Source organism: Panthera onca, chromosome D3 (assembly GCF_046562875.1).
Source record: "Panthera onca isolate mPanOnc1 chromosome D3, mPanOnc1 haplotype 2, whole genome shotgun sequence".
NCBI lineage: Eukaryota > Metazoa > Chordata > Mammalia > Carnivora > Felidae > Panthera > Panthera onca.
In genome coordinates this window covers 6,195,951-6,223,621 of record NC_138350.1, presented here as the reverse complement: position 1 = coordinate 6,223,621, position 27,671 = coordinate 6,195,951, and the positions used below count along the sequence as shown (strand labels likewise).

At 55.0% G+C, this 27,671-nt stretch overlaps 1 protein-coding gene across 2 annotated transcripts in view; it reads left to right on the top strand.

Moving 5' to 3' along the window:
• The window catches only part of MLXIP (MLX interacting protein), a 58,331-nt gene extending 37,948 nt beyond the window's left edge, over window positions 1-20,383 (top strand). The window contains exons 2-17 of one of the 2 annotated variants that reach the window (XM_078435846.2): window positions 4,527-4,633; window positions 5,350-5,435; window positions 7,724-7,813; window positions 8,209-8,250; window positions 8,584-8,755; window positions 9,492-9,581; window positions 10,157-10,248; window positions 11,183-11,834; window positions 12,298-12,419; window positions 12,540-12,693; window positions 14,166-14,290; window positions 14,723-14,827; window positions 14,936-15,063; window positions 15,306-15,429; window positions 16,896-17,025; window positions 17,675-20,383. In XM_078435846.2, the coding sequence (XP_078291972.1) occupies window positions 4,527-4,633; window positions 5,350-5,435; window positions 7,724-7,813; window positions 8,209-8,250; window positions 8,584-8,755; window positions 9,492-9,581; window positions 10,157-10,248; window positions 11,183-11,834; window positions 12,298-12,419; window positions 12,540-12,693; window positions 14,166-14,290; window positions 14,723-14,827; window positions 14,936-15,063; window positions 15,306-15,429; window positions 16,896-17,025; window positions 17,675-17,796 (2,341 nt within the window). In that variant the 3' untranslated portion in view covers window positions 17,797-20,383. The remainder of the gene's footprint in view (window positions 1-4,526; window positions 4,634-5,349; window positions 5,436-7,723; window positions 7,814-8,208; window positions 8,251-8,583; window positions 8,756-9,491; window positions 9,582-10,156; window positions 10,249-11,182; window positions 11,835-12,297; window positions 12,420-12,539; window positions 12,694-14,165; window positions 14,291-14,722; window positions 14,828-14,935; window positions 15,064-15,305; window positions 15,430-16,895; window positions 17,026-17,674) is intronic. The other variant, XM_078435847.2, reaches the window with a different exon arrangement.
• The last annotated feature ends 7,288 nt before the right edge of the window (window positions 20,384-27,671 follow it).

Sequence of the window (27,671 nt, the reverse complement as noted above, 5' to 3'; positions counted from 1 at the left end):
CTCTGAATTTCCTGGTCCGGGTCGTGAACCTGTCTTCTAGGAGAGTGGCCCGCGGCAGGGCCATGTAAAGACTTTTCATTATGGAAAGAAAGGGTTCGTACTCATTTAGCGGCTCCATGTTTACAAGCGCCTCCCATGTACCAGGCACTGTGCTGGAATGAGTCAGCCGTAGACCTTGGCCTTCTCATAGTTTGGGGAGAATCTGGGGTCACTGTTCCAACAGGGAGGCCCATGGGGCACGTAGGAGGGCAGTTTGGGGAGGTTAGGCCAGAAGAGGGCTTTGGCAAACATAGAAGCTGTAGTCTCAGAAATCTTTGTAATGTGTTTCTGGTTACACTTTAAAAGGAGGAATGTGGCATAATCCTGAGTTAGACCAAGAAGTACCCCCGTCAGCCATGTCTGGAAGAGGAGTTCAGCTGGGGCAGGGTTGGGGGGACCAGAAGCCCGACTACAGATGCTTTGGGGGCTACTGTCGTAGGGAGCTCTCCAGGGAGCTGCAAGTTCCCGTTTACAAGTGTTTAGAGCAGCCTTTCCTTGTATGTCCCCCAGGAAATGAGACTTTGGGTACCCCCCACGGAAAGAGCCCCAGGTTTGGTCTGTGGACGTCTACATAGGGAATGTCTCCTCTTCTCCCCTTGAAGATTGACAGGGACCTCAGAGCACCAAAGGCAGTGAGGAGATTTACAGAAATTATGCCCATATTTTCCTAAAAACGTGTCTATGGAATCCTTTTTTCTCTGTAGTACCTTGATGCATAGAGCCGTGCGTGTTCCTTCTTAAGATCTTGTCTTGCAATTTGTGTGGGCAAGGAGTGGTCAGTCACCGTGAAAACCATCCTTGCAGCTCTTTCACTGTCTCTACGTCTGGCGGTGGTTTAAGTTTTGGTTTTGGACTCACTTCTTTGTGTTGGTTGAGCACCACCTGTTGACTGTTGAGCTATTGCAGAAATCTGGGATGCTGTGATACCACTTGTATATTCTGACCTCCTGTGTATTTGTGCTGAAGTTTGGCCAAATTTGACATAAACGTCAAGGAAAAGTGAACCATTTTAGCAAGCGAGGAGGAAGAAGAAGAGAACCCCAGACTGCCCCCGTCGGATTTGGTTTCTAGCCTGTAGGGTTTGAGCTCCCTCTGTATCATCATACCTCTTCATCGTAAGTGATTGAAGCTGTCAGCATGATCTGGCCTCTTTGAGAAGGTGGTCTTATGCACATGTCAGTCATTTTCTGTTTTCTTCTTTTTTTTAATGTTTATTTATTTTTGAGAGAGAGAGAGTGCGCACGCACGCGCGTGCAGTGGGGGAGGGGCAGAGAGAGAGGGAGACACTCTCATGGGCTCAAACTCATGAACCGCGAGATCGGACGCTCAACCGACTGAGAGACCCAGGCACCTGTGAGTCATGGGTATTTTCTCTAATTTTTTAAAAAAATTTTTAATGCTTATTTGTTTTTGAGAGGGAGCGTGCATGCGCAGTGGGGAGGGGCAGAGAGAGAGGGAGACACAGAATCCGAAGCAGGCTCCGGGCCCTGAGCTGTCAGCACAGAGCCCCACGCATAGAGCCTGACGTGGGGCTCGAGCTCACAAGCTGTGAGATCATGACCTGAGCCAAAGTCGGACGCTTGACCGACTGAGCCATCCAGGCGCCCCTCAGTCACTTTTTCTTCACAAAGCAGGGGTAAGGGTCTGTTTGTATTTAAGCCAATGGTTTTGCGGGTTTTTTTTAAGTTTATTTATTTCTGAGAGAGAGAGAGAGAGCAAGAGCGAGCAGGGGAAGGGCAGAGAGAGGGAGAGAGAGAATCCCAAGCAGGCTCAGCTCTGTCAGCACAGAGCCTGTCGGGGGGCTGGAACTCACTAACCGTGAGATCAGGACGTGAGGCGAGATCAGAATTGAGTCGGATGCTTAAGCATGGATGCAGCCACCCAGGCGCCCCACCCAGTGGTTAGTTCTTAACAGACACTGCAGGACACCAGAGGTTGTTCTCTTCTCTGGGGTCCTTCCTCGTTTGCATTGTAACCCTTCTGGGCTTCTGTCCTCAGCAGCCCTCTGTGCAGGTGGCCTTTGAATCCTGGGCTTCGGTAAGAGGAAGCTGTCAGTTATAGAAAAAGTAGGGTTTTTTTTCCCCTTAAGGAAATAAAAAAAAAAGAGGGAGTTTTCTAATTGTTTTTTTCCCCCTGGAACCACCTGTCTGGCTAGATACCAAGTTGCTGAAAGATCTTGCAGAGGAGGGGAGGGAGGGTTGGTTTGCCAAACGGAGGGACCTAATCTACTCTGCTCCCCGGCCCGGTTTAAAGCATCCTGCACGCCTCCCCCGGCGCTCCGCCTCGTCCTGGAGCTCCCCACCAGGCGTGTTCTGGCTCACGTCAAGGCTGTCACAGGCAGGGGCCACTCGCCACCTTGTGGTTTAGCCCAAGTTTTCTGAGCCTCCAGGCCTTGGCTGAGATGTCACCGCCTTCAGAAAGCCTCTTCTGACTGCTCTGGCCGGGTTGGTTATAAGGCTGTGTGCTACCCCAGCCCTCTGTCCTTCTTTGTGACCCTCAGCACCTTGTATGCTCCCCAGGGGCAGGGCCTCATTTCCCCATCTGCCCCTTTCCTCCGCTCGTTGCGCTCGCCCTTCTCGAATGAGGGAATGAGACCCAGTTCCTGCCTTCAAAGCGCTTGGACAGGGCTGACCTCTGCCCAGGTCTTTGTTCACTGGTATTGAGGGTGGGCCCATGGGTGTCACTTTTTTCCTCCTGTGGGGAAGGAAGAGCCACGTGACAGTGGTGGCAAACGCGAAAGAAAGAACGTTTCAAGTCAGGGGGTGTTAAGACTCGGGCTTTTCAGAAGTAACTTGGAGATGGCTATTAATAACATATTTTGCTTTAGGCTTACCAGTTATATGTGTCTAAGTGTATATGTGTACAAACATACGCACCGTCACTTAGTCCTTATGCACATACTCTGGAGGAGATGGTGTCATCCTGAGTTATGATTATCCAGCCGTCAGACAGGTTACCCAACTGCAAAAGCTGCCCGGGGCACGTGTGATGCAGCCGAGCCTCCAGCCCTGGCCACTGGCCCTGAGTGCAAGTGGACCACTCGGAGCTGGGTTAGGGGGCCTTTGGACTGGGGACAGGCAGCAAGGAGGGTGTGTGACAGGTTTGAAACCTCTAACCCTTTGAGCTGAGGCTGCTGCTGTCCGTCCCTCCGATTCTTACGAGGGCGTCCTGTGATGTTTTCTCTCTGTGGATCGTACGTAGCCTTCTGGCCTGTGTGATCTGAAGCCTGGCTCCCTGGGGTGAGTGGGGGAGGCTTGAGGTCTTTGCCAGGCGCACAGCCAGGGGCTTTGCTTTATAAGCCGGGTTCTCGGGTTCCGGTAAGTCTTACTGTTTGGGTGCCGTCTCTGGAGATACCTGTTGTTCTTCCTCACGAGGTCTTTCTGAGTTGGCTCAGCAGAAGAGGCAGGGCTGTGGCTCACAGGTAGGACCACCTGATCCCCCTTGGATGTGGACCGAATGGCGCCTTGCACGCCTCATGCCTTCTGAAAAAGGGAAACCCTGTGTCAGCCACCCAGAGGTGGCTTCTATCTTAGCACTTGGGAAACTCAACTCTCCGAGAAGGCTGTGCCAGGTGGCGCGCCTCGCCTGCTGTTAGCTTGGTGTGTGGGGCTCTTTAACTCATGCGGCGGACAGTTATTACCTGAGCCCCTGCTGTATGCCAGGTTCTCCGCTGGGTGCTCAGGGTGATGACGTCTCACGGGCTGCGTGGAGGTGTGGGTGTAGACGTTGCTTTGTGGAGGGTAGCTCAGTGCTGCCTTTGAGTCTGAATGGTGCTCAGGGAGCCCTGAAGGGGTCAGCAGCAGCCCGGGGGAGGCCAGATGGTATTGCGGCAGCGTGTTAAAGGACGAACAGGTGGCAGAAGGAGCTCCATGAAGAGTGAAGACCGTGTGTGCACAGGCCTGGAGGCAGGAGAGGGCCCCACAGGCTCTAAGGCCAGTGGGACACTTGTGTGCCTGTATTGTCAGTGCCTCCTGGGGACTGGTGGCAAAGGAGACGGACCAGGTTAAAGGAGCTCGGCTTTCATTCAGTCGCCAGCAGATTTCCTTCTTTCTTTTTTCGCCCCAGCCTTATTGGGTTGTAATCGACATACAACATTGCACAAGTTTCAGAAGATGCACAACGTGATGGTTTGCTATATTGAAAAATCAAAAGATTCTTAATTTTTAATTATGAAAAATTTAAAAGACCTGTGAAAGCCAGCAGCCTAGGGCAGTGACCACATACCCATCCTCCCACTGCAAACCTCGCAGCCGCAGCCAGCCCTGCCTCCCCTGCGAGCCGCGGACACCGTTGCCGCCACGCACACCTCCCCCTTCCCTGCTGCTGATCCCTTTGAAGAAATCCCGGAGTGACGTGTGTATTCTCTCCAGCCTAGCCTGTGGCTTGTGATAGATTACTCTAGGTCTGGAGTGATGGGGTGGCCCTTTGTGATTTTGTTTCATTTTCAGAGGAACCACTAAGTTTCCCTTCTTGGTCTTGCCTTTCAGTGGGAAGTTGGTGTCTCCAAAGTGGAAGAATTTCAAGGGCCTGAAGCTGCAGTGGAGAGACAAGATACGGCTCAATAATGCCATCTGGCGGGCGTGGTACATGCAGTGTGAGTGCTACTTGGCCTTCCGGCAGGAGGGGACCGCGGGGGCCCCAAGGTTCTAGCACCTGGAAGCCTGTGCACCTCGGGTCCCCAGAGCCCACTTTCCAGACGTTGTGCCTCAAAAGGAAGCCTCTCTTGGGCAGTCTGCAGCAATAGGAAAACCAAGCCGGATCCTCGTGAACTGGATACTTCTCGGCCATCAGGCACGGGGAGCCAGTCATGGGCTCACGTAGTTGCCTATAATCTGCAGGAGACAGACGTGTTAGCCAGTTGCTCACAGCATCGCGTGCCCACTGTTAGGTTAGGCGCTTGGGCCCAGTGTTGTAAAGGCAGAGGAGGAAGGAGGGGTTAGTTCTTTTCAGGGGAGTCAAGGAGGGCATAGCAGAGAGTGACATTCAAAGAGTCAGGGAACAGTTCCTATTTTCAAAGAAGATGCAGACCCAGGCCTCGTTCTGTTTCTAGCTGGCTTTCGTGCAGGTAGATCCTGTGGCCTCTGTAGGAGATCCGCGTGCTGGGGGCATGCTTGGGTTAGGCTGGCATTTCTCTTGATAAGCCAGACTGCCTACCTTACCTGTGAGTTACAGATTCTTTTCCTTTATTCTCTGAAATCTCATTTTTGAGGGAAGGAGGGCCGCACCTTGAGGGGCATGTGGACAGAGCAGGCAGGGGTTCCTTCAGGGGTCTTGGTCATAGCAATGACGTCTCCTCGTTTCTCTGCCCAGATTTGGAGAAGCGCAAGAATCCCGTGTGCCACTTCGTCACTCCACTAGATGGCTCTGTTGAAGTGGATGAGCATCGCAGGCCAGAGGTACTTGGCCCTGGACCATTAGTAGCTGGAAAGGATCCTCCCTCATCAGGAGGAAGCAGCGCTCCCAGGGCTGGGAATCGGGGGTGGATTCCGCAGCGGGGGTTCAGGGAAAAGGTCTAGCCTTGCTGCCCTGGCCGCCATGGTGTCCTCGCAAGGACGAGGATGTGACAGCCCACGGGACTGCCCTCTTCTCTGGCTGGGTTGACCTGAGGACTAAGGGGTTCTCTCCCTGGGACTTACCCTCAATGTTGGCATTTCTCTGGACGTCAGCAGGGAGGGATTTGATCTCCTTACAAGACAGATTATCTTCAACAAAGAATGATCTCAAGGGGCGCCTGGGTGGCTCAGTCGGTCGAGCATCTCTTCTTTTTTTATAAAAAAAAAAAATTAATGTTTATTTTTGAGAGAGAGAGAGTCAAGCGGGAAAGGGTCAGAGAGAGGGAGACACAGAATCTGAAGCAGGCTCCAGGCTCCGAGCTGTCAGCACAGAGCCCAGCGCGGGGCTTGAATCCACAAACTGTGAGATCATGACCTGAGCCAAAGTCGGACATTAACCCACTAAGCCACCCAGGCACCCCAAGTGTCTGAGTCTTGGTTTCAGTTCAGGTCGTGATCTCAGGGTCATGGGATTGAGCCCCATATCAGGCTCCACACTGAGTGTAGAGCCTGCTTGAGATTTGTCTCTCTCCCTCTCTCTCTCTCTCCCTCTCTCTCCCTTTCTCTACCTCTCTCTCTCTCTCTCCCCCCCCTCTCCCTCTCTCTCCCTCCCTTCCCCCCTTCCCCCCTCTCCCCCTCTACCCCTCTCCCTAGCTTTTATGCGTGCATGCGTGCTTTCTCTCTCAAAAAATAAAATCCTTAAAAAAAATGACTTCAAGATCTTTATATGCTGAGATAGGAAGATGCTGAAGAAATAGTAAATGAAAAAAAAAAGTTGCACAACTGTATTTTAGTAACTTTATGTTAATTTTTTAAAGTGTGTATCTAGAGGTGCCTGGGTGACTCAATTAAGTGTCTGACTTCGGCTCAGGTCATGATCTCACACTTTATGGGTTTGAGCCCGCGTTGGGCTCTGTGCTGACAGCTCAGAGCCTGGAGCCTGCTTCGGATTCTATGCCTCCCTCACTCTCTCTGCCCCACCCATGCTCGTGGGCATGCACGTGCACTCTCTCAAAAATAAACTTTAATTTTTTTTAATAAAAAAGAATAAAGTGTATCTATGTGATTGCGGGTGTGTAGGAAAAGTCTAGAAGGATATACAGAAATCCTTTATTGGTGGGTACTTCTGGGAAGGAGGATTACAGTGAGGCAGGTACCCTTTACACGCTTCTGCATTGTTTCAATGCTATCCAAGCACGTCTCACTGTTTGGATGGAATGGGAAAAATTAGAAAGTAACCCAATGAAAGACCCTTTTGAGCTGTGGGGTGTGTCTGATATTAGACAATATTAAGGAATATCATTTTGTTGGGTTTGGTGATAATACTGTATTATCCACTGTGAACATTCTTCACTGTCAGAGAGACCCACGGTGAAGTATTTTTGGGTGAAATTAAATGGGTCTTACGATACCTGGGATTCACTTTAATATACTCCAGCCGTAAACAAAAAGCAATCTGAAAGTGAGGCCGGCTCTCTGAGGCAGTCATGGTTTCTTTGTTGCCAGAGCGCTTCAGGGATATCTTGGAAGGGGCTCACGTGCATGATGGGAAGGTTGAAGTAGCTACTCTTGGAGTCACTTTCCACCTAAAACTTCTGTGATTGGCCGTTTGTTTTCACCCTTTGAAAATGTGGCAGGGTCTCCTGGATCAGGCATTCACTGCTACCCCCGGCTCTCTCTCTAGGGCTCTTCCGGCACCAGGACGGAGGGCCCTCTCCCTCTCCCTCTCCCTCTCCCTCTCTCCCTCTCTCCCTCTCTCCCTCTCTCCCTCTCTCTGTCTCCCCCCTCCCCCCCATCTCTCTCCCTCTCCCCCCACCATCTCTCTCCCTCTCCCCCGCCCAAGCACTCTCTCTGACCCACGCTCCAATCCGGACCCTTAGGAACCATGCTGCCGAAGCTGCCCTTGGTCATCTGAGGTCGTGAAATAAAAGCACGTCCTTAGGTAGAGGCTGGTCGTAGCACCGGAGAGGTGGGACACGTCGGCGAATGAGGTTGTAGGTGCGCGGCAGGGCCCTCTGAGCCGCGCTGCCCGGGGCTGACTTCCGGTGTCAGACACATCTCTGTCTTCAGGTCGAGTTCTGCCGGTCAGCCTGGATGCCCCTCTTTTGACCGTGACCTGCCTCCCTTCACAGGCCATCACCACAGAAGGGAAGTACTGGAAGAGCCGCATTGAGATCGTGATCCGGGAATATCACAAGTGGAGAACCTACTTCAAGAAAAGGGTACCCGGCTTGGGCTCCGAGAAGAGCGTGTGCGGGAAGCCCCCGTAGAGGAGGGAAGGACCGAAGGCCTGTATCCGGACGCTGGCCCCCGAGGTCGTGGCTCCATTGCTGCTCCCGCGGCAGCCGGTGTTCTAGCCCAGCCCGAGCGGTGGACCTGCTTCGGTCGTGTTACCTGTGCTCTCAGTTTCTCCCGCTGTGAACCGGGGCTGTTTATTCCACAGACGCTGGTTGGGAATCTCGTCTCTGCCCGGCGTGGGCCTGGCGATGGCAGAGGGCAAGACCCCTCACAGGCCTCCCAGGGAGAGGAGGCCCGGATGGTTCTGGGAGGAGAGGCCGAGGGCCTCGTCCCCTCCCCGGCCCCCGAGTGAAGCTCTTTTCTCCCCTTTTCTCCGCAGCTGCAGCAGCACAAGGATGAGGACCTGTCCAGCCTGGCCCGGGTGAGTGCGCGGCGGGGCCGGGAGGACCCGCAGAGGAACCCTCCTCTGACGGGAAGCGGCGATGATGTGGGCGGCCCCACGGTGAAGCCCGCAGCCGAAGGCGCTAGGGACACAGGCTGTCCCCGAGGCTCCAGGGGGGCCACGCCCCTTCTCACACAGAGGACATGCAGGCTAAGGGAACAGGCCAGTTCTCCCTGCTCACCCACCGCCTCATCTCTCAGAGCAGCCCTTGCCGCTGCGTAAACTAGGGTAGCGCCCCCCTGCGCGATGGGATTGGGAGTTCTGAGATCACCGGTCCCCTGGGACTTGTCCTTCCCCTTCTGTTGGCGGTAGGATGATGACATGCTTTATTGGCACAAACGTGGGGACGGATGGAAGACCCCGGTGCCCATGGAGGAGGACCCACTGCTGGACACAGACATGCTCATGTCAGAATTCAGCGACACCCTCTTCTCCACACTTTCCTCTCACCAGCCGGTGGCCTGGCCCAACCCCCGGGAAATAGGTAACCCACCTCCGGATCCTTGGCTTCCAACACGCAGCTGGTGTCCTTCTCTGCCAGCCCCGCCCTCCCCCCCCCCCCCCCGGGGCCCCCAGGGCAGGATTTGCCTCAAGGCCATCTCTTAGCTGCTGGGCACCACTTATTTAGGGCAGGCTGCCAGAAAGATTGGCCGGTGTCACTGGCACCTGAGGGTCACATGCACTGAGAGCGTGGGGACTGCAAATGGGCCTTCCTGGGCAGCTGTCATGCCTGTGGTGCCACTGTGAGAAGACGGTGGGGATTTGGTCTGAATCAGTTTGCCGTTTCCGATACTGTCCCCTGAGCGGAGGACCTGTGCCTAGGCCGAGTGACAGGGCCTCTGACTCACTGTGAAGAAAATCAGGTATTCCTGGGCATGACCTTTTACCTGGCAGCATTCGGGCATCCAGTTAGCCTTCAGGGAAGAGCCCACAGACCAGCAGTTAGAACCAGGGATCTCTGCATAGCTGTTCTTGCGCTTGTTGGGATTCTCACTTCACTTTTCTTACAAAAACTCACTTTTTTTCCTGCCTTCTGAAGGGGGAGAATAGCCATGAACTCACAAGAAGGTAGAAATTCCAGCCATCTCCCTGCACTTCTCCTTGGAAGAATCTGGAGTGTGAACAGGGCCAGGAGGACCCGTTCCAGGCCCGTTACGTGTTCTTGCAACATTGCCTGAGAAGGCAGAATGATGCCTCTGTCTCCTTTCTGATTCTTGCAGCACATCTGGGGAATGCCGACATGATCCAGCCGGGGCTCATCCCCCTGCAGCCCAACCTGGACTTCATGGACACATTTGAACCTTTCCAGGGTGAGGACCCGGGGCAGGCAGAGAGCATGGCTGCCGGGATCTCCTTTTGCCCAGGACAGAGCACACTGGTGCTTCCCCTTCGTGGAGGGGACTGTTAGAATGGGCAGAGGGGAAGACTTGGAATTTTTCCAGAACTACCTTTTTTTTGGTAGTAGTTGCAAGGTCTGGGAAGCTTTTCTGCCACACGGTTCTCTCTCAAGGGAATCGCCGTTCTCATTCCTGCGGTCTCAGATCCTCAGGTTTGCCCAGAACCGTAAGCAGTTCTCCCTCTAGGCAGCAGAGGGCGCTGGCAACACAGCCGCCTCCCGGCAGTGTCCTGCAGTTAGAACTGGGCTCGTGAGAGCCCACGAAACACCAGGCCTGGGAGTATTTCAGAGCCCACACTAGTTGCCAGCATGAGCGGTTCCCATCAGAGGGCCTCTTTCTGCAGAGTTACCTCAGGGGGAACACCCTCAGGGGGGAATGCCATGGCATTCCTCTGGGTAAGATGGGGCTCAGTGCCCTGTTCGCTTGGATCTTAATTCAAGGATGTGATGGGCACACGGAGCTCAAAGGCCCCCGCTGTTGTCTTTCAGACCTCTTCTCTTCCAGCCGCTCCATTTTTGGTTCCGTGCTGCCTGCTCCTGTCTCAGCACCTGCACCAGATCCCAACAGCCCACCTGCTCAGGTAGAGGGAGTGGGGGCAGGGGGGCCGAGGGCCAAGCTAATAAGTAACCACACAGTCATAAGCAACACACTAGAGCTTGCCAGATCTAGGGCTGAACACACAACTAACGCATAAAGAAGCTATTCTGGCCCTCCTCGGAAGCACGCAGAGATATCCAAGAGGGGAGAGAGACTGTCAGTAAGCAGGCGCCCCTGCCTAAGGCTGCACATAACCTGAGCTCTGTTCTGACCAGTTTAGAGAGGATTAGCAAAGAAAAACATGGATCGCTAATAAAAACAAGTTCTGTGTATTTCTCTTACTTTTTACTCAACAATTAACAGTAGTTGGTTATCGGGTGCTGGGGCTGCAGAGCTGAATGAGGCATGGCTCTTTGCCCTCAGGGGCTCTCAGGCTGGTACCCGCATCCAGTTAGACACCAGAAACCTGGCCCCATCTTCTTCCATCTGGCTCTGGGAAGAAGTTCTTCTGTAGAGACTGAGATCCTGACAATTGATTCCTTATAGCGTTTCTCTTTTAGGAAGAGGTGACCTCTAGAAGCTGATACGTGAAACTGCCCTGGGGGAACCCCATGAGCAGCTGTGATCCAGGCTGCCTCTGCTCTGTAACAGAAGATGGCAGGGACTTTGGGGGGACCCCTGCTGGACTTCAGAAACAAGATACTCCCAGGCCTAGAGCCAACTGTGTGCAGACAGTCGCTTTGTCTGAGCTCTGTGTTATCATTTAGTCCCTAATGGAAACAAGACCCCTGCGGATGCCTGGGGAGACACAGCTCCGTTCCCCCCAGTTAGCAGCCGTGGGGACGGGAACCATCGCCTTGTCCCTCCGTCCGGAGGTTCTGCTCAGGCGCCCACCACACGTTGTTGGACTTTGTGGTGTGTTGTACCGGGAAGTGATGGCAAGTTGTGTGATCCAGCACTTGTCCTTCCTTTCTCAGGAGAGCATCCTGCCAGCCCCTGCTCTCCCCACCGTGAACCTCCCTGATGGCCTCATTTCGCCTCCTGCGGCCACCACCCTAGACCCTACGGATAGGCCGGGATGCGATCGAGCTCCCCGACCTGGAGACCCCTTTATCCAGCCTACAGACTTCGGTCCCTCTGCACAGCCTCTGAGTGTCCCCCAGCCTTTCCTCCCGGTGTTCACCATGCCCTTGCTGTCTCCCAGCCCTGCCCCGGCGCCTGCTTCCCCTGCTCTGCCGTTAGCCCCACCCCCGGCCACTGCCTTGAGCCCCCTGGCTCCACCCGCCTTCCTACAGCCGAAGTTTGCTGGAGCCAGCAAGTCGCCTTCCGTCATCACGCACACGGCCTCCGCCACCCTCACCCACGATGCATCTGCCACCACCTTCAGCCAGAGCCAGGGCCTTGTCATCACAACCCACCATCCCACCCCCTCGGTGTCACCCTGTGGCCTGGCACTGCCTCCAGTCACCCGGCCTCCAACCGCTGGGCCGTCTCAACCGTGTTTAACTTTTGTGCAACCCAAACCGGTCTCCTTGACTGGGGGGAGGCCCAAGCAGCCCCCCAAAATAGTGCCTGCTCCCAAACCTGAGCCCGTGTCCTTGGTATTGAAGAATGCTTGCATCGCCTCAGGTAAGTCAGTGGAGGGAAGCCAGAGCCTGGTCTCCCCTTCCTGAGGAATATTTCCCTGTCCCCGAGGCTTGCAAACTTGTCACACACACACACACGCACACACACACACACAGAGTAATGTGAAAGGAGTGTTCTGATCTGCATGTGTGTGATCTAGTCTCTTATGTATACCCTCTGTTGTTCTTTTAAAGTTAGTCTCAACCCAGTTTGAAAAAGCATGGTCCGGGTGATCTATAATCCGTCCTAGGTCTATAGGTCTATAATCTGTCCCCTTCAAGGAGAAGTTACAAAACAAAGGTCAGGTACCCTTGTGGTCTTGTCTGTCCTGTGGTGAGGAAAGCAATGTCTAAGCAGCAACAGGGGCTATGCTTCTCCTGGGGAGCACTGTGCAGTGGGCCTGGGCCTGGGCCCAGCAGGCCGCCCGTGGCTCGGGGACACCACCCTCACCTTCTTGTTCTGGCAGCTGCCTTTTCAGGACAACCTCAAGCAGTGATTATGACATCAGGCCCTCTGAAGAGAGAAGGGATGTTGGCTTCTACTGTGTCCCAGTCCAATGTGGTCCTCACGCCTGCCTCCATCGCCCGGGTGAGAGGGCTCTGGACAGACCCTCAGCATCCTTATAACCGCAGTGTGGCCCTGTTCTTGGGTGATCCTCACCCAGCATGACTATAGTTGGGGGTGACCTCTCTCTCCTGTGTCACTCAGGCTCCTGGAGTCACGGAGTTCCACAGTGGCATCCTGGTGACAGACCTCGGCCATCCCACGAGCAGCCAGCCAGCCCCTGTCTCTCGGCTCTTCTCTCCAGGCACAGTGCAAGAGTCCCTGGTGAAGGGCGAGCAGGCCTCTGCCACGGGTCCCAGTGAGTGTGTGCTCCAGCCGGAGCAGTTGGGACTTCGTGGGCCAACTGAGAGCTCCCATTCCTGGGTCAGGGAGACCGCCTGTGGGCTTCCCTAGGTTTGGGGCTGGACTCACAGGATGTGCAGTGACATTTTACAAGCCCGATAGCGGCCCAGGCTAGGAAGTGCCCGGCGTTGTGCGAGATCATCCACAGCAGCAGAAAGGCGGCAAGCGTGTGCAGTGTTGGCGACTGATGCACTCGGGGGACCACCGTCCCTGACCTCCTTTAGGAAGGCCTGGCTCTGAGCTGCCTGTTCTGATCCAGAAAGGGGACCGAAGAGTCCTTGTCCGCAGTTTCCAGAAAACAGAAACCACCCAGCCTTGTCTACACATCAACGTAGTCATCCCTTAGTTTTCAAGAGCCTCCCATCTGCTGAACCCATTTCCACAGCGTGGGCCTTCCATTGGCCAGATGGTCGGGGTAGAACTGATTTTGCCCAGCGAAGAGCTGAGAAGCCAGGGATAAACGATTTGCCCGAGGCTCTGCCCCTCATGGTGGGGGTAGAACCAGAACCCAGGCTCCTTCCTTTCAGATGCCACATCAGAGAGGGAGACCAAAGGTGCCTTCTTGTCTTAAGTAAAAGCAGGGCGTGGCTGCTCCTGGAGCTCTGTGTAAACGGTTGTCTTTTCTGAACAGGAAGACATGAGGAGGAGAGATCTTTGCTCACAGAGATCAGACAGTACAGGGACTTGTCCAAGGAGGATTGGAGGAACAAGGGCCTCCAGTCCGGAAAGATAAAGACAAAGACAAAGACTATGAGTCAGGCCCCTACAGTGATGTAAGTTGGGGCTCAGGTAGTGGCCTCTTGTCCTCTGAGGCACAGAACCCTGGGCGCCAGAGCCGCGGGGGGAGTTCTGCCTGAGAGAGCACCACAGGGAGATCGGTGCCACGGAAAAGAGTGCGCTGAGTGGGGCAGCCCCAGGGGCTCAGAGGGACTCCTGAGAGATGCCAGTGACCAGGACATGGCTTGCGTGGGAGTAGGCAGGATTGAAGAAAGTATAAGAGAACGTATGTGTAGCGTTGAGAGAACAAAAATAAACAGGTACCTGGGCACTTGACACACAGGGTAAGAACCAGAGCCTTACAGATGCTGCGGAAACCCCAGGTTGCCTCCTCGTGGCTTTTTAGGAAATTGGGTTAGCAGTCACACCTCCCCTCAAAACTCTCCGTGTCCCCCAAAACGTGTGGCTGGTCAAGCTCAGACCGTGTTCCCACTCCATGTCCAGCCAGCCTTCTTCAGGCCTTGTCCACACCTAACAGAACCCTCCTTGAGGTGTTGGCAAGCATTTCTCCCGTTTTTGCTCTGTGGTCGCCGTGGGAGGTTCCGGATGGGTTTCCAGGGTTTGGGATTTGCAGGGGTTCCTTTCATGGGTGAGGACCGTTCCAGCTGCTGTAGCCGGCCATGTTCTAAGAGGAGTCTCTGTTCTTCTCAGGTCGAGATTGCCCAAACTCAGGGCAGGCCTCTCCATGTGCTTCAGAGCAGAGCCCCAGTCCCCAGTCTCCCCAGAACAACTGCTCAGGGAAATCTGCAGACCCCAAAAATGTGGCTGCTTTAAAGGTATCACAGGTCTCTCTCGGGTCTTGATTTCCTTGGAGGGTTGGGGAGGAAAGGAGAATATCAAGGGGCCACTGGGGCAGCTGCGCCCCTTACTAGGGACACAGAGGAAAGGAGGACCACACACTTGGCTGGTGCTCACCAGGCTGGGGTGTAGCATCAGGAGCCTGGACGTTTGCTACTTTAACCTCGAGATCAGGTCCCCTCTTCCCATTCCCCCACCTACCAGTGAGGCCTGCGCCCCGGAATCAGCATCGAGCCCTGTAATATGCCGGGAGGCCGCAGCTGGGAACTGGGTCCGTGGAGGAGGGGTCTGAGGGTGACTGGGAGGTGCCGACCAGCAGCAGTCGTGGCCCCTGCCGAGGTGCTCCATTCTGCAGGGAGGGGAGGTGGCCTTACAGAGCACCGCATCACAGTGACCCTTTGATTCCCCAGCAGAACCGGCAGATGAAGCATATTTCAGCTGAGCAGAAAAGGCGCTTCAACATCAAGATGGGCTTTGACACCCTTAACAGTTTGATCTCTAATAATTCCAAGCTGGTGAGTGGCATTGGGTGGGTGGGGAGCCGCTTCATTGGCCTCGGTGCCGGGTGGACAGGCAGGGTCGCCGTGGCCGCTGCGGCTTTGACCCCGCCGCCCCTCCCACAGACCAGCCACGCCATCACACTGCAAAAGACCGTGGAGTACATCACCAAGCTGCAGCAGGAGCGGAGCCAGATGCAGGAGGAAGCCCGGCGGCTGCGGGAGGAAATCGAGGAGCTCAACACCACCATCATGTGAGACTGGGAACGCGGGGTCCGGGGCTGGCGCCTTGCGCTCCTGTGTGCGTGTCACAGAGGCCCCGTCACCCGTAGCCGCCTCTCTGTTGCAGCACTCTGGGTTTTTTTCATCCTCCTCCTTCCGAGGCCCCCCCTCGGGCCTGCCGTGGCCGACAGCGGGCCGGCCCTGCCTGTTCGGTGCCCCGGGTCCAGCTTTACCGCCAGCCGCTCTGAGCTGCCTCTGATTCTGCCTGTTGCAGCTCCTGCCAGCAGCTGCTCCCCGCCACAGGAGTCCCTGTCACCCGGCGCCAGTTCGATCACATGAGAGACATGTTTGACGAGTATGTGAAAAGCCGGACCCTACAGAATTGGAAGTTCTGGATTGTATCTTTGGTTTTCTTGCTTCTCCCACCCCCCAGCTGTGGGTAGGCTGAAACAACAGACACTGACAGCCCAGCGATTTTAGAAAAAACCCACATAAATGGTTGTCGTTGGGCTCATCCAACAGGCGGTGCCGGCTTCCGCCTCGGGAGAGGGGCCTGGCCAGGGCCGTGGCGTGAAGGGAGTCGGTCGTTGGTGACCGTCCCGGCTCACGGCTTCCTGGGGAGGCAGAACAGGCCCGGTTTGCTCTCTCGGTGCCTGGGAAGTAAAGACACTTGGTTGCAAGGAGCTAAAGCCGCTTGTAGAGGCAATCCTGTAGGAAGGAGCTAGGGTCTCATCTGACACCTCCTGGCAGCCGTCTCAGTCCTTGGGGTAACTTACTTAGGGAGGGTGAGTACTGCCCCTGTGATGGATGAGAAACCAGGGTTCACGAACGACCGAGTGGCACAGTCAGGATTTGAAACCAGCTCCCTCGAGGCTGTTGTCTGGGTTTGGGCCACGTGGCCTCTGATGCTGTCGTGAGGCACATGCACCTGAGCGCTGGGGTCTGTCTCTGGGGCCAAGGCGCGCCCGCACTCAGCTTCCAGATGTCAGCAGGGCCCCTCTGGGGGACAGCTCCTGCCTTGTCCGTACCCTTCCAGCCACATCTCTGCCTCAGACGGTCTGCACACGTGGGAGGTTGGCCACGTGCCTCCACCTTGTTACTGACACACTGAGAAGACAGTTGTTTGGGAGCAGAGGATTTTATCTGCTTCATTTGCACTCTGACGGCTGGTTTTGAAGAGAGGAGGGATGACAGACACCGGCTCTGTTTCCTCTGCTTTGCCTGGCTGGCCCAGCCTCCCTCTGCCCTCATCACTGATGGAGCTGGGTGACAGCTGGGATGGGCCAGAACCTCTTTAGGAAAACGGCACGTTCCTCATTGGGCTGAGGCTTGGACCGCAGGCACTCATGGCTCAGGTCAAGGAGAAAATGGAGCTCATTGCCTCCACTAAGCTGATTGCCTAGGATGGTTTGGGAGACCTACGTGGAATGTGACTAAGAGCCAGCATGTGTGTTTATCACCAGACACAGGCCTCATCTATCTCTAGACAGACAGCTTCCACCATTTGGTCTGGGGCGTGCCTCTCCTATTCTTGCCGGTATACATAAAGACCGTTGGTTTTCACGTCGTTGCGCCAGGACCCCGTGCCACACCAAGCAAACCTCTCAGTCCCTGCCTCTGGCCTGCTCAGTGGTCATTAACCTGTTGCTCAGTTCCAGTTAGATGGGAGCATTTTAGAGGAATGTAAGGGTGCGTCTTAACCTAGATGTCTGCCTCTCATCCGCTGTCTGTACAGTCACTTGCCCGCCCCGGGGGAATTGATCATGGGCAAGCCTGTAGCTGGGCTTCATTCTCCCCACCCTTGGTTACATGTTTGCTGGTCCTCCTCCTCGCTTACGTTTTCTTTAACCCACGTGCAATGCAGTTCAGTATCATCATCAAGCCGCTGTTTGAGTCCTTCAAGGGGATGGTGTCCACCAGCAGCCTGGAAGAACTGCACCGGACGGCACTGTCCTGGCTGGACCAGCACTGCTCCCTGCCCGTCCTCAGGCCAAGTGAGTAGGGGCTGCATGGGGGCCGAGGCGCCACGGGGGCTTGCCAGACCCTGCACGACAGTCTCGGAGAGAGGAGGGCCTTCGCTGCAGACAGCGCTGTAGCCAGGCCAGGCTCCACCGCGAGCAGCCACTCCGGCAGGGCCGGGAGCGCGGGATGATGCTGTGTAGGAGGCCCTGAACCGGAATGTGCCAACCGCAGGGCGGGGGCAGAGCCCCTGGCGCCTCTGCTTGGCTTCCTACCATCCCTGGGTGCCACCGTGCTCAGGTCCAGCTTGCGTTTACCGAGCACCTGCTGTTCACCAGGCCGTCTCGGGTGCTTTCAGATTTTTTCTGATTTAATTCTTGTAATTAACAAGGCGACGCCCACACGTTGAGGTTATAGAGGGGTGACGTGAAAACAGGTGGACATACAGGAACGGCTTGGGATTCTCTGCCCGTCTGCAGGATAGGAGGCATGATTCGGAGAGTCACCCTAGGGCCAGAGAGGCTTTGCTGGCATTCGTCCCTCAGTTTGAGCTCAGCGCCTCTGCTTTGGCGGGCGTGAGAATTACCACACGGGTCGTATGTGTAACACCTTGCGTGCCGTCCGTCGGGCTCAGAGCTGCCGTGTGTGCCTGTGTCCCCGGGCTAACCTTCCCCTTTCTTCCAGCGGTGCTGAACACCCTCCGGCACCTGAGCACCACCACCTCCATTCTGACAGACCCGTCCCAGCTGCCGGAGCAGGCGGCAGAGGCTGTCACCAGAATTGGCAAGAGATCGGGGGAGTCTTAGCGCCTAGCAGGCACGTGGCCGCGCAAGATGCCTCGAGGCTCTTCCCTGCCTGCGGAGAGGATGCTGCACCCCATGCCTCTCCTGATGCGGAGCTCAGGGCCCCCCTCCAACTCCGCTGGCCCACCGGGCCGCTCAGAACACTGTGCTCAGGTCTGAAGCAGGTTCGGGTCCTGCCAACAGCAATAGCCCATCTTTGGGAACCCCTTGCTGTGAACTCTCACTCAGCGACCTCAGTCGTGACCTCCCCTGCCCTCGGGCAACCCAGACAAAGTCCTGTCCTGCTGGCGGCCTGCCAGGCCCATGGTGCCGGTGCAGGGAGTAGATGGGACAGAAGGGGCAGGGCCTGCTCCTGTGAGCTATAAGAGGCATACGGTTCCTCTCCGGTTCTGTCCTCAGACTGAGAGATACTCGCTCCTGTCACCCCTGGGTACTCGGACGGCTCCGAGTGACTCCTGTGCCACTCTGACATGCCCACGGGGCAGGCGGAAAGCGTCTCTCTCCCTCCCTCAGACTCTGACCTTGTAAGTAGGTTTGGACGGCTGCTCAGGCTTGCGCACGGTAGGCCGCCTCCCACCGCACGAGCCACCAGGGAACCTCAGAGCCCGTGTGCACAAGTGGTGGGTGTGAATGCACGCGGGACAAGAAGGAAAGCACGAGCAATGCAAAGCTGCCGCCCTGGCTTAGAGACCCCCTCGGGCGGCACTGTGGTCTGGGAGTGACTTCGTTCTGCCTGGTGTTGTGATGGCCACACGTCGCTGACTTGAAACCGTGGCAGGGACTCGGGTGGGGCCTCCTCGGGCATCGCCTCACTGCATGGCCCTCGTTCTCCGCTTGCTTCCGAGCCGTAGCCTCGGGTAAGCCAGCAGTGCTCCGTGGATGCGTACAGCCCCCAGGGTGGAGCGTCTGAAAGGCCAGACTCCACGGTGCCGTCATCGGTCCGGTCATCTTGGCCGGATTGTTCAGCCAGGAGCCCCAAACCGTAACAGTTCTCGGACCAAAGATGTCACCACACCCAAAGTCTGTCCTGTCTCGTGTTTGGAGGAAGAAATTGAGTGTTGACAGGCAGAACTCTGAGGCAGCCAGCCTTCGAGCTGTCTCTGGGCACCTCCAGATCAGGCAGTGAAGAGCTACACTCGTATTTGATCAAGGTGGAGGGATATCGGGGGGCCATGGCCTGCTTCCAAACATGGGAACTGCAGCTGGGGCGTCCAGGCCCGTCCTCTTGCTGTACCTGTCGGAGGACCGCGGACGGAAGGGCGGGCGCTCACTCTAACACTCAGGAAGCCCAGCCCAGGGTACCTTCTTGTTGCAAGAATGTGCTTCTAACGTTCTGCTGTGACGTTCGGAGGGTTAGTGAACTTCCCATTCAACCTCTGTCCTCCCGGCCAGAGATGGAGCCTGGGCGGTGCTGGGCAGGCTGGAAATCCTGGGGCGAGCTTTGCAGGGGCTTCGAGGGCTGCCTCCTGAAATGTGGGTCCATTTGGAGGCTCCCACTGCTTCCTGGAGGCCCGCTGAAGGCGCTCGGGGGCAGCCAGCCCTGCCTCGGCCTCGGCTGATGGAGAGCAGAGGGGGCGTCCTCTCCCTGCTGCCGTCGCTGCTGCGGGTCACCGACCAGCCGCCTGTTCCCTCATCTGTCCTTCAGCCTCACGGAAGAGCAGCCTGGCGGCATCCCTCAGCCTACAGCGGAAAAACGTGTTTACAGGCCTTCCAGATCACTTCCCTCAGGGGTGAGCACACAAAGCTGGGCTAATCCTTAATATCCACTGGGAGGTGGTAAGAGAACTTGCCCTTCACCCCAGGACAAACGTGAAGTCTCCCTTCAAAAGGGAGAAGACCACCACGGTAAGAACTCATTACGGTCAAAAGGAAAACCACATGATGTCCCCAGCTATGAGGGCTCGTGGAGGGTCATGAGCTCAGTCCCTTCCACAGTTCCTGTGCCTTTGTAAACCGCGTGGATGGCCACAGTGCTTGGCCCACCAAGACCTCTCCTGAATTAGCAGCCTTCCAAGCACCCCGTGCTGGGAGTCTTTTTTTTTTTTTTTTTTTTTTTTTTTTTCTTTAACTCCGTGGGATATAAAATTGGCCTCCTGCTTCTTTGGCCTACCTCTCCTCCTCTCCCTTTTGCTGAATTGATGTTCATGTTTCTGTTTTGTTGAATATTTAAGGCTGTTGGTCACGTGAGACTTTGAGGTGTGTGTGTGTGTGTGTGTGTGTGTGTCCTAACAGACTGTTAACTAGATGCATGTTTTTGTTTCGAGATAATTACTTAAATCCATTTCTCTTGGTGCTCACAATTACCACGGCTGTAGGGCCACAAAGCTGTATCTCTTCTCACAGACACGATTGTTTCTTGTCCCAGAATCATTTCTTGTTTTGGAATCTTGCTCAATGAACATGGCCAGAGGGGCCCAGCCAGCGTGCAGGGACAGCGAGACCACTCTTCCAGCAGCCTCCAGTGGATGCTGACCATGGGGCTGTGCTTTGTTTACGCTCATTTCCACCCCTGCTCCTGCCTCTACTCCCAGAAAAGAAACATTAAAATGCTGACACTCTGGAGAATTAGAAAAACAATCTGAAAAGGCGGGGGGGTGGGGAGCCCCGGGGGGGGGGGGGAGCCCCATCTGGCACATAAATCTGAAAAGCATTTCTGTGAAATCTTTCTGTGCCATCAGTTCCCTTCACACTGCTGCGTGCTCTGTCACAATGAATGGGACACGGAGGGACAGGGCAGGTGCCGCCGTGGGGCTTTCTGAGACTTGGCGGGCTGTCCCTCCGTCTCTGGCCTCAGGTGGTTCTGCACCAGCAGTCACCCTTCACCCACCCAGGATGCTTCAGCCCGTGCACCCTGGCCGCCGTCCAGCCGTTTTTCTCACACTGGAGCACTGGTCCCAGCATCAGACGTTAGCGTTGATGAGATGCTAACAGGCATCACGGGCTCTTGTCAGGAGGAAGGAACCCCCGACGCCGCCCTGTTCCTGGAGCCTCTGCAAGAAGAGGTCGCCCATGTGTCCTTGGGCACCCGGCTTCCTCGGCTTCCTGTCCTTGTGACCTGACCCCTTCCCCTTGGTAGAGGTTGGGCCTGAAGGTTTTTGTGTTCTGGCCAATAGAAAGATAAACCTAGACTGTGAGGGAGCGTGGCACCCCACGGTGGTGCCGGCCCCCTTTGTCTCACCCCAGGTGAGGGTGTGCAGTGGTGAGTGACCCGAGAACTAGAAGAACGAGAAGTGGGTTTGTGGTTTCCAGGCTCACAGGCTGTCACAGTGTAGCTGAAGCATGCATCTGCATGGGGCCGGGCTATCCTCAACAGTCTTTACCTGGCTGCTCACGGCCCCGCATGCCGGGTGCAAGCTGGCCCTCGCGCTCTTCTCTGTCTGGTGGGAAGTTACCTTTCCCTAGAGATACCCTGCTTCCCATTACGCACTTTGCCAGTGGTGACACCCGCCCGCCGCTCACCGGGATTTAGCTGTGCCAAGTGTTCCTGCAGTCGTGGTCTCGTCGAGGGAGCTGGGTGCCCTGATGTGGGCACCATGGCAGCCGTGGGCCATAGTCTGTGCCACAGTGTCCCAGTGCCTCGTACGTTCAAGAGAATCTTCACCACGTCTGAACACGGACAAAGGGAGAGGAGGGTAGGGCTAGAGAGTGGAAGAGCTTGGACGCTCAACACGTTTGTACCGTTCATTAGTAGTCTCCTTGGCCTTGAACCCGTCTGATCGGAGAGGCTGCGGGATCAAGGAGAGGCCTTAGGACCTACCGTGCACATCCACAGCTGCTCCATTTTCTTTTCCTTCCGAGGACTTGGCTTTCCTGGCTCATCACACGGGGGTTCTGTTTCCTTGTCGGGGTTTTTGCGAAAATCAGCCTTTGAGAAAAGAAAAGGGAACTTTTCATGTTGAATGTTGGCTTTGACTCTGTGTGTGTGTGTGTGTGTGTGTGTGTGTGCGCGCGTGTGCGTGTGCATGTGCTTGCACAAGCCTGCCTGCGTGCATTTACTTAATGGAATTTTATTTTTGTGAAATTCCTTCCCAAGTATGTAGCAAAATTCACCTCCATCTCCCAGTCAGACTTTTGGTGCCATAGTCAACCCTGGGCATCACTCATTTGAAGAATTCTTTTCTGGGTTTCTGAACAGAGGTGTGCTACTCGCAAGGCTTGAGGTTCTGGAAGGTTAGGAGACACGGACACATTTTTCCATAGAGTTTACGTCCTACAGTTGAAGGGTCTGAAGGGCTCTGGCTCAGGAGACATGACTCCAGGCTGTGTCTCTCCCAAGGGAGCTTGAACACAGCCCGTCCCCTACAACGCCCTGCTCTCTCTGTACCCGAACCTTCTCGGACAGCCCTCAAAAGGAAACCGGATTCATCTACTCACTTTGTAACACCACGGCTGAGCCACCATGTCCTCTTCCTAGTGTACCTGGCTCATTTTTTCTGTTGTGAGCTCTGGTGATTGTGTCAGGGCTCCATTAGGAGGAAGTTTCCTCTCGTGGTCTGAAAAACAAAACCGGAGAAGAGCCTTGTTAATCAGAGGCTCCCTCAGGCCTGTGCCATCCAGAACACCACCCCTCATGCTCCGCTGTTGAGAAGCACGTTTCCACCAGCTGTATTCAACACTACAATGCAGTTTTAAAACTATATTTGCATCCGAGACAATAAAAAGTTGTATTTTTTTGAAAAGCCTCTGACATGTGGTCTTAAATGGTACTCTGTTGGGCTGTGGAAGAGATGATTCAGGGAGATGGGAGCCAAGTGATGCCAAGACGGGCTCACTCGTTCTAACCTTGAGGGATGGGTGCAGCCTACGGTGGAGGCCTTGGCGGCGAGAAGAGAGGCCCGAGGTGGGCAGGGGTTCCTGAAGAGAGGCTGCTGGAAGGGCCTGTGACAGAAGCCCAAAATGACCAATTCTTCCCATGAACTCTCCAGAGCCTCGTGTTCCAGGCCTTTCCCAGGTGGACGGAGCTCAGTGGTGCTTGTACAAGCTGCCCATGTCCCCATCGGGAACCTGGGCAGATGGCACCCGGCCCATGCTGTTGAACAGGGTGGTTGTGAGTTCACATAAAATCACGTCAGGGTGTGCAGTCACCCGTGGAGCACTGGACTTAGTATAGTCGGGGTGCCTGGGTGGCTCAGTCGGTTAAGCATCCGACTTTGTCTCAGGCCATGACCTCGCGGTTCGTTTGTTCGAGCCCCGCGTCGGGCTCTGTGTGGACAGCTCGGAGCCTGGAGCCTGCTTCCGACTCTGGGTCTCCCTCTCTCTCTGGCCCTTCCCCTCTCGAGCTCTGTCTCTCTCTCTTTCTCTCACTCTCAAAAATAAACAACCATTAAAAAAAAGAAATTAAAAAAAAAAAAGTATAGGTCGTCATCAGAATGGCTAACACTGGTCCCAGGGCTGAAAGTCTTCTGAGTCATGGTGATGGCCCCAGGGAGCTGTGGTCTCCCTGCTGACCATGGACCCAAAACCATAGGTGGAAAACACAGGGAAGTTGAGCAGCAAAGATGTCCCGTTGCCGTGCTGAGAAGACTTTGATGATCTGTGTTTAATTTAGAAGCTTCTCTCTTTTCCATACCATCTTCCTGCGTCCCCCACCGCAGTCACTTGTGCCTGGAAGGTGACCCAGTGAGCCAACCAACTCGTGCTACCTCTTGCGGGCGGCCTAGCTCCCGTACGGAGCTGCCAGCCTGTCTCACCAAACGGCTCAGATCTGAATCTCTGACTAAAATGCTGTGGGTTGATACACCGGCTCTTGTCTGATCAAACCTGATGCCTCCCCCAAAGAAAAAGTCTCAGTGACACAAAGCAAGATTTTAGGTCTTGAGAACAGGAGGCCCTAGAAAGAAGTGAGTGGTTCTCAGACTCCTCTGGGCTGAAGAAACTCAATTTCCATTGAGCAACAGGTGTCTGCTTTGCTCTTTTTAAGTTTTTGAACACAGCTCCATGTCATGTGTGGAATCTTGAAAGATGCTTGGGACGGGGTGCCATCTGACTCTCGATTTCAGCTCAGGTCATGATCTCATGGTCATGAGATCCAGCCTCAAGTCCGGCTTGGCACGGAGCCTGCTTGGGATTCTCTCTCCCTCTCTCTCTGCCCCCTCCCTCTCTTGTGCACCTGCACTCTCTTCGTTCTCTCAAAATAAATGTAGACTTTTGAGAAAAAAAAAAATGCTAGGGACATAATTCGGAGAAGAGGGTTAAGTTTCGATAGGCTGGGAGAAGGGAGACAGCGAGCAGAGGGAGTGAGGCCAGTGTTCTAGAGACTTCTTTCGCATCAGGCTCTGGGCTCCATGGGGCATGCGTGCCCCTGGATAGTTCTCAACCTGGTGGTGTTGCTATTCCCATTTCACAGAAGAAGAAATCAAAGTAGTTGACAAGGTATTAAGGCCACATGGACCAGAGAAGTCTAAAGAATCATTTTATTTTTTACCTTGTAAATAGCCTCTCCACCCACCAAATGGGGAGGATTATCCTTGACTTGTCCTTCCCCTCCCCTCCCCTCCCCTCCCTCACCTCTCCTAATGCCAAGTCTGGTCAAGTTCATCTTTTAAATCTCTTCCAAATACATTACCCACTTTTCTCCATGCCGCTGCTGTCACCAGATCCAGGTTGCCGTTATTTCTCAACCAGTTCACATAACAGGGCCCCACTTGCTCTGTCTTGTGGTCTTCATCATAGTGTGAGTTTGGAAAAGCCCAGGTCCAGCCACGTCACTCCTGTGCTCAGTCCATCCAGGGCCTTCCAGATGAGGGCCAAGCCCTGGTGTCTATTTCCCCCACCCCGCCCCATCTTGCCCCTCTGGCCCCTGCTCACTTTCTCCTCCTCATTTTCGCTCGTTTCGGTTCTATGAACGTACCATGTTCCGTTGCATGTTGTTTCACTGTTAAGGTTTTTCCAAGGCTTCTTTCCTCTGCCCCAGCCTCCCTCCATCTCCATGCCTTCTCCTGGCTCACTCCCATTCTTTCTTCCAGTCCCATTTCTGAGACCTCAGTTCTTCTGAAGCACGTGCATGGAGTCAGGCCTCAGAGCACCCTGTGTCTGCTCAGGACACCTGTTGAGTTTGTCATTATCATTTATCTTCCCTAACAGGCCCTGAGGCCCGTGGGGACAGGGACCGGGTGCTGATGGTCACCGCTGTGCCTAGCACAGAACTGTCGCACAGCAGGTGCACAGGTAACCTGCTGAATGAACCCTCCAGCATTCCAGCAGCCCAGCTGCCCTTTCCTCACATTTGCATCGGGGGTATGCGGGGCCGTGATGAGAATTCAGGAGAGGGGGAGGGGGACCACCAGCAGGTGCAGATGTCAAGCTGATGTAGATGTTGAGGTTAAGTGGTTGACCTTAACATGTTTAACTTTTCCCCTTTTTTTTAGTGTTTATTTACTTATTTTTGACAGAGAAAGAGAGAGAGCTCGCGTGAGTGGGGAAAGGCAGAGAGAGGATCCCAAGCAGGCTCTGTGCTGTCAGCACAGAGCCCGCTCAGGGCTTGAACTCACAAACCATGAGATCATGACCTGAGCTGACGTCCAGAGTCGGATGCTTAACTGACTAAATCACCCAGGTACCCCTTACATGTTTAATGTAGAACATCAGCTTTAGTAATTTAGATTGCAAATAGAACAATCTCTAAGTGACATTTAAAAGCATTTCACTAGGGCACCTGGGTGGCTCAGTCGGTTAAGCATCTGGCTTCGGCTCAGGTCGTGATCTCCCAGTTTGTGGGTTCAAGCCCCACATGGGGCTCTGTGCTGACAGCTCGGAACCTGGAGCCTGCTTCGGATTCTGTGTCTCCCGCTCTCTCTGACCCTCCCCCGCTCATGCTCTGTCTCTGTCTCAGAAATAAACATTAAACAAAAATTTAAAAATAGTAAATGTGCTTTTTAGTACTATTTACAGAATTGCATACCTGCAATAGTGTTGGTCATTTAAAGGCTCCTAAAGGCTTTGTCAAAAGCTACAAAGTCACAGTTAATACGAAACCTGGGGACTGGGGAGTTCTTATTGATCAGATTTTCTGTTTCACAGAATCATTAGCTAGAAAACCCTTATTGTTTAAAGAGGGAAAAGCTTTCTAAGATAAGAGCCTACTTTCCTGCCTTAATGGGTATGGTGCAGCAAACAATCTAATCTCTTGATCTAGTCTGACTGATTTTCTTTCCTGGGGGACGACCAAACAGTGCTGGCTGGTTCCATTACAAACGTCTTCGTCGTCGTCGTGGGAGTAGGGCCTGTGTGAGCGGGAGGGTAGCGGCCCGTCCCACCTGCCCCTCACCCATCCGGCAGCCCAGATTCTAGCCTGTTGGTGTCTCCTGGTGTCCCCAGCCCGCCCATCAGTGTCACTGAATGACCGACCTTTCCCTGGGATACACATAAGCTGCTCCGGTTCTGTGCCTCTCGTCCAACACCGGCCAGTGGTTTGCCCCACTGTGCCCCCTTTCCTTCTAGTCTTCGATCAAGAAGCATGCGCTAAAGGCCAGATCTCAGCTCAGCTCAGGGAACAGCGCAGTGACTTTACTGGAGACACCGCCAACTCTGTCCTGATACTGAGTGATGGGGGTCAGCACAGGGTGCCCTTGAGGTCCTGAAGGAGCCCCGGCAGCCCATCCTGGGAGGGGCCGGGAATGTCCCCGTGGCAGGTGCCTGAGCCGAGCCAGCAGCCAGCGGGACAGGCAGAGTTAGCCGGGCAGAGGGGGCAGATCCCTCAGGGAAGAAGCGCACATCCTCACGGACACCGCTCCCCTGAGGCCGAGGCCCAGCGACACCTGCATTGACGAGCCTCCCCCTCTCCCCGCTGGGGCTTTTTCTCATCCTTATCTCTTTTGTCTGCGGGTGTTCTTCTTTTCCAATTGACTCACACCTCTCCATGTACGTTCTCTTTCTCAAGTCTCTCTGCCTCTAACCACCCGTTAACTTTCTGTCTCCCCTGCCCCTTCGAAGCCTGATCATCCCCAAATACTCTGCATCTCGCTCCATAGTGTTGCCAGCCGCCCGATTGCTCAAGCTGAAACTGCAGACGGTCCCCTCCCGGCTCTTCTCCCTTCACGCCCCACCTTCAATCTGTCGGTAAATCCTGTCAGTGATCCCTCCAGAATCATCACAAGTCCACTCTTCTCCCCACTCCCCCTGCCGCCACCTCGAGGGGCCGCCGTGATATCTTCCACGCTCCGCGTCACCCATTCCCCACAGAGCTAGAGGGACCTTGTGTTTTTAAAATGTCTATTTATTTGTTTTGAGAGCGAAAGAGGGAGGGAGCACGAGGGGGAGGGGGGGAGGGGCAGAGAGAGAGGGAGAGAGAATCCCAAGCAATCTCCATGCTCAGCGCAGAGCCCGAAGCGGGGCTCGAACTCAAGAACCGCGGGACCGTGACCTGAGCCGAAGTCAAGGTCACACATTTAACCGACTGACCCCCCCCCCCCCCGGCACCCCTGGAGTGACCTTATTAAAGACACTGCGTCATCTCCCCCACTCAAACTTCCAGTGGTTTCCTGCTGCGTTTTGAATAAAGTCCAAACTCTTCGCCATCTGGCTTCCGACTGCCTCGGGCGAGTGACACCCTTTCTGGGCCTGAGCGTCCCGTCTAGAAAATGCGGATAAAATCGTGCCGACCCCACTTCCGCGCTGAAGGATTGAAGTGAGCCGGTTTACAGTCAGCTCCTCCCCACCTTCCCCGGGCCCAACATCGCACCCTCGCCCGACTCTTGCGTGTCATTAACGCTACCGCAAAAGACCATCCCCCCTCTTTGATACCCTGGCGACATCCCGATTCTCCCTGCCCCCCGGCATCCCGCCTGGCTCCCTCTCAGGCACCAGATCTTGTGCTGTGAATTCTTTCTGGGAGATGTCGCTGCCTGGGGCCCCGTCCCGTGCCAGGGAACAGCGGCTTC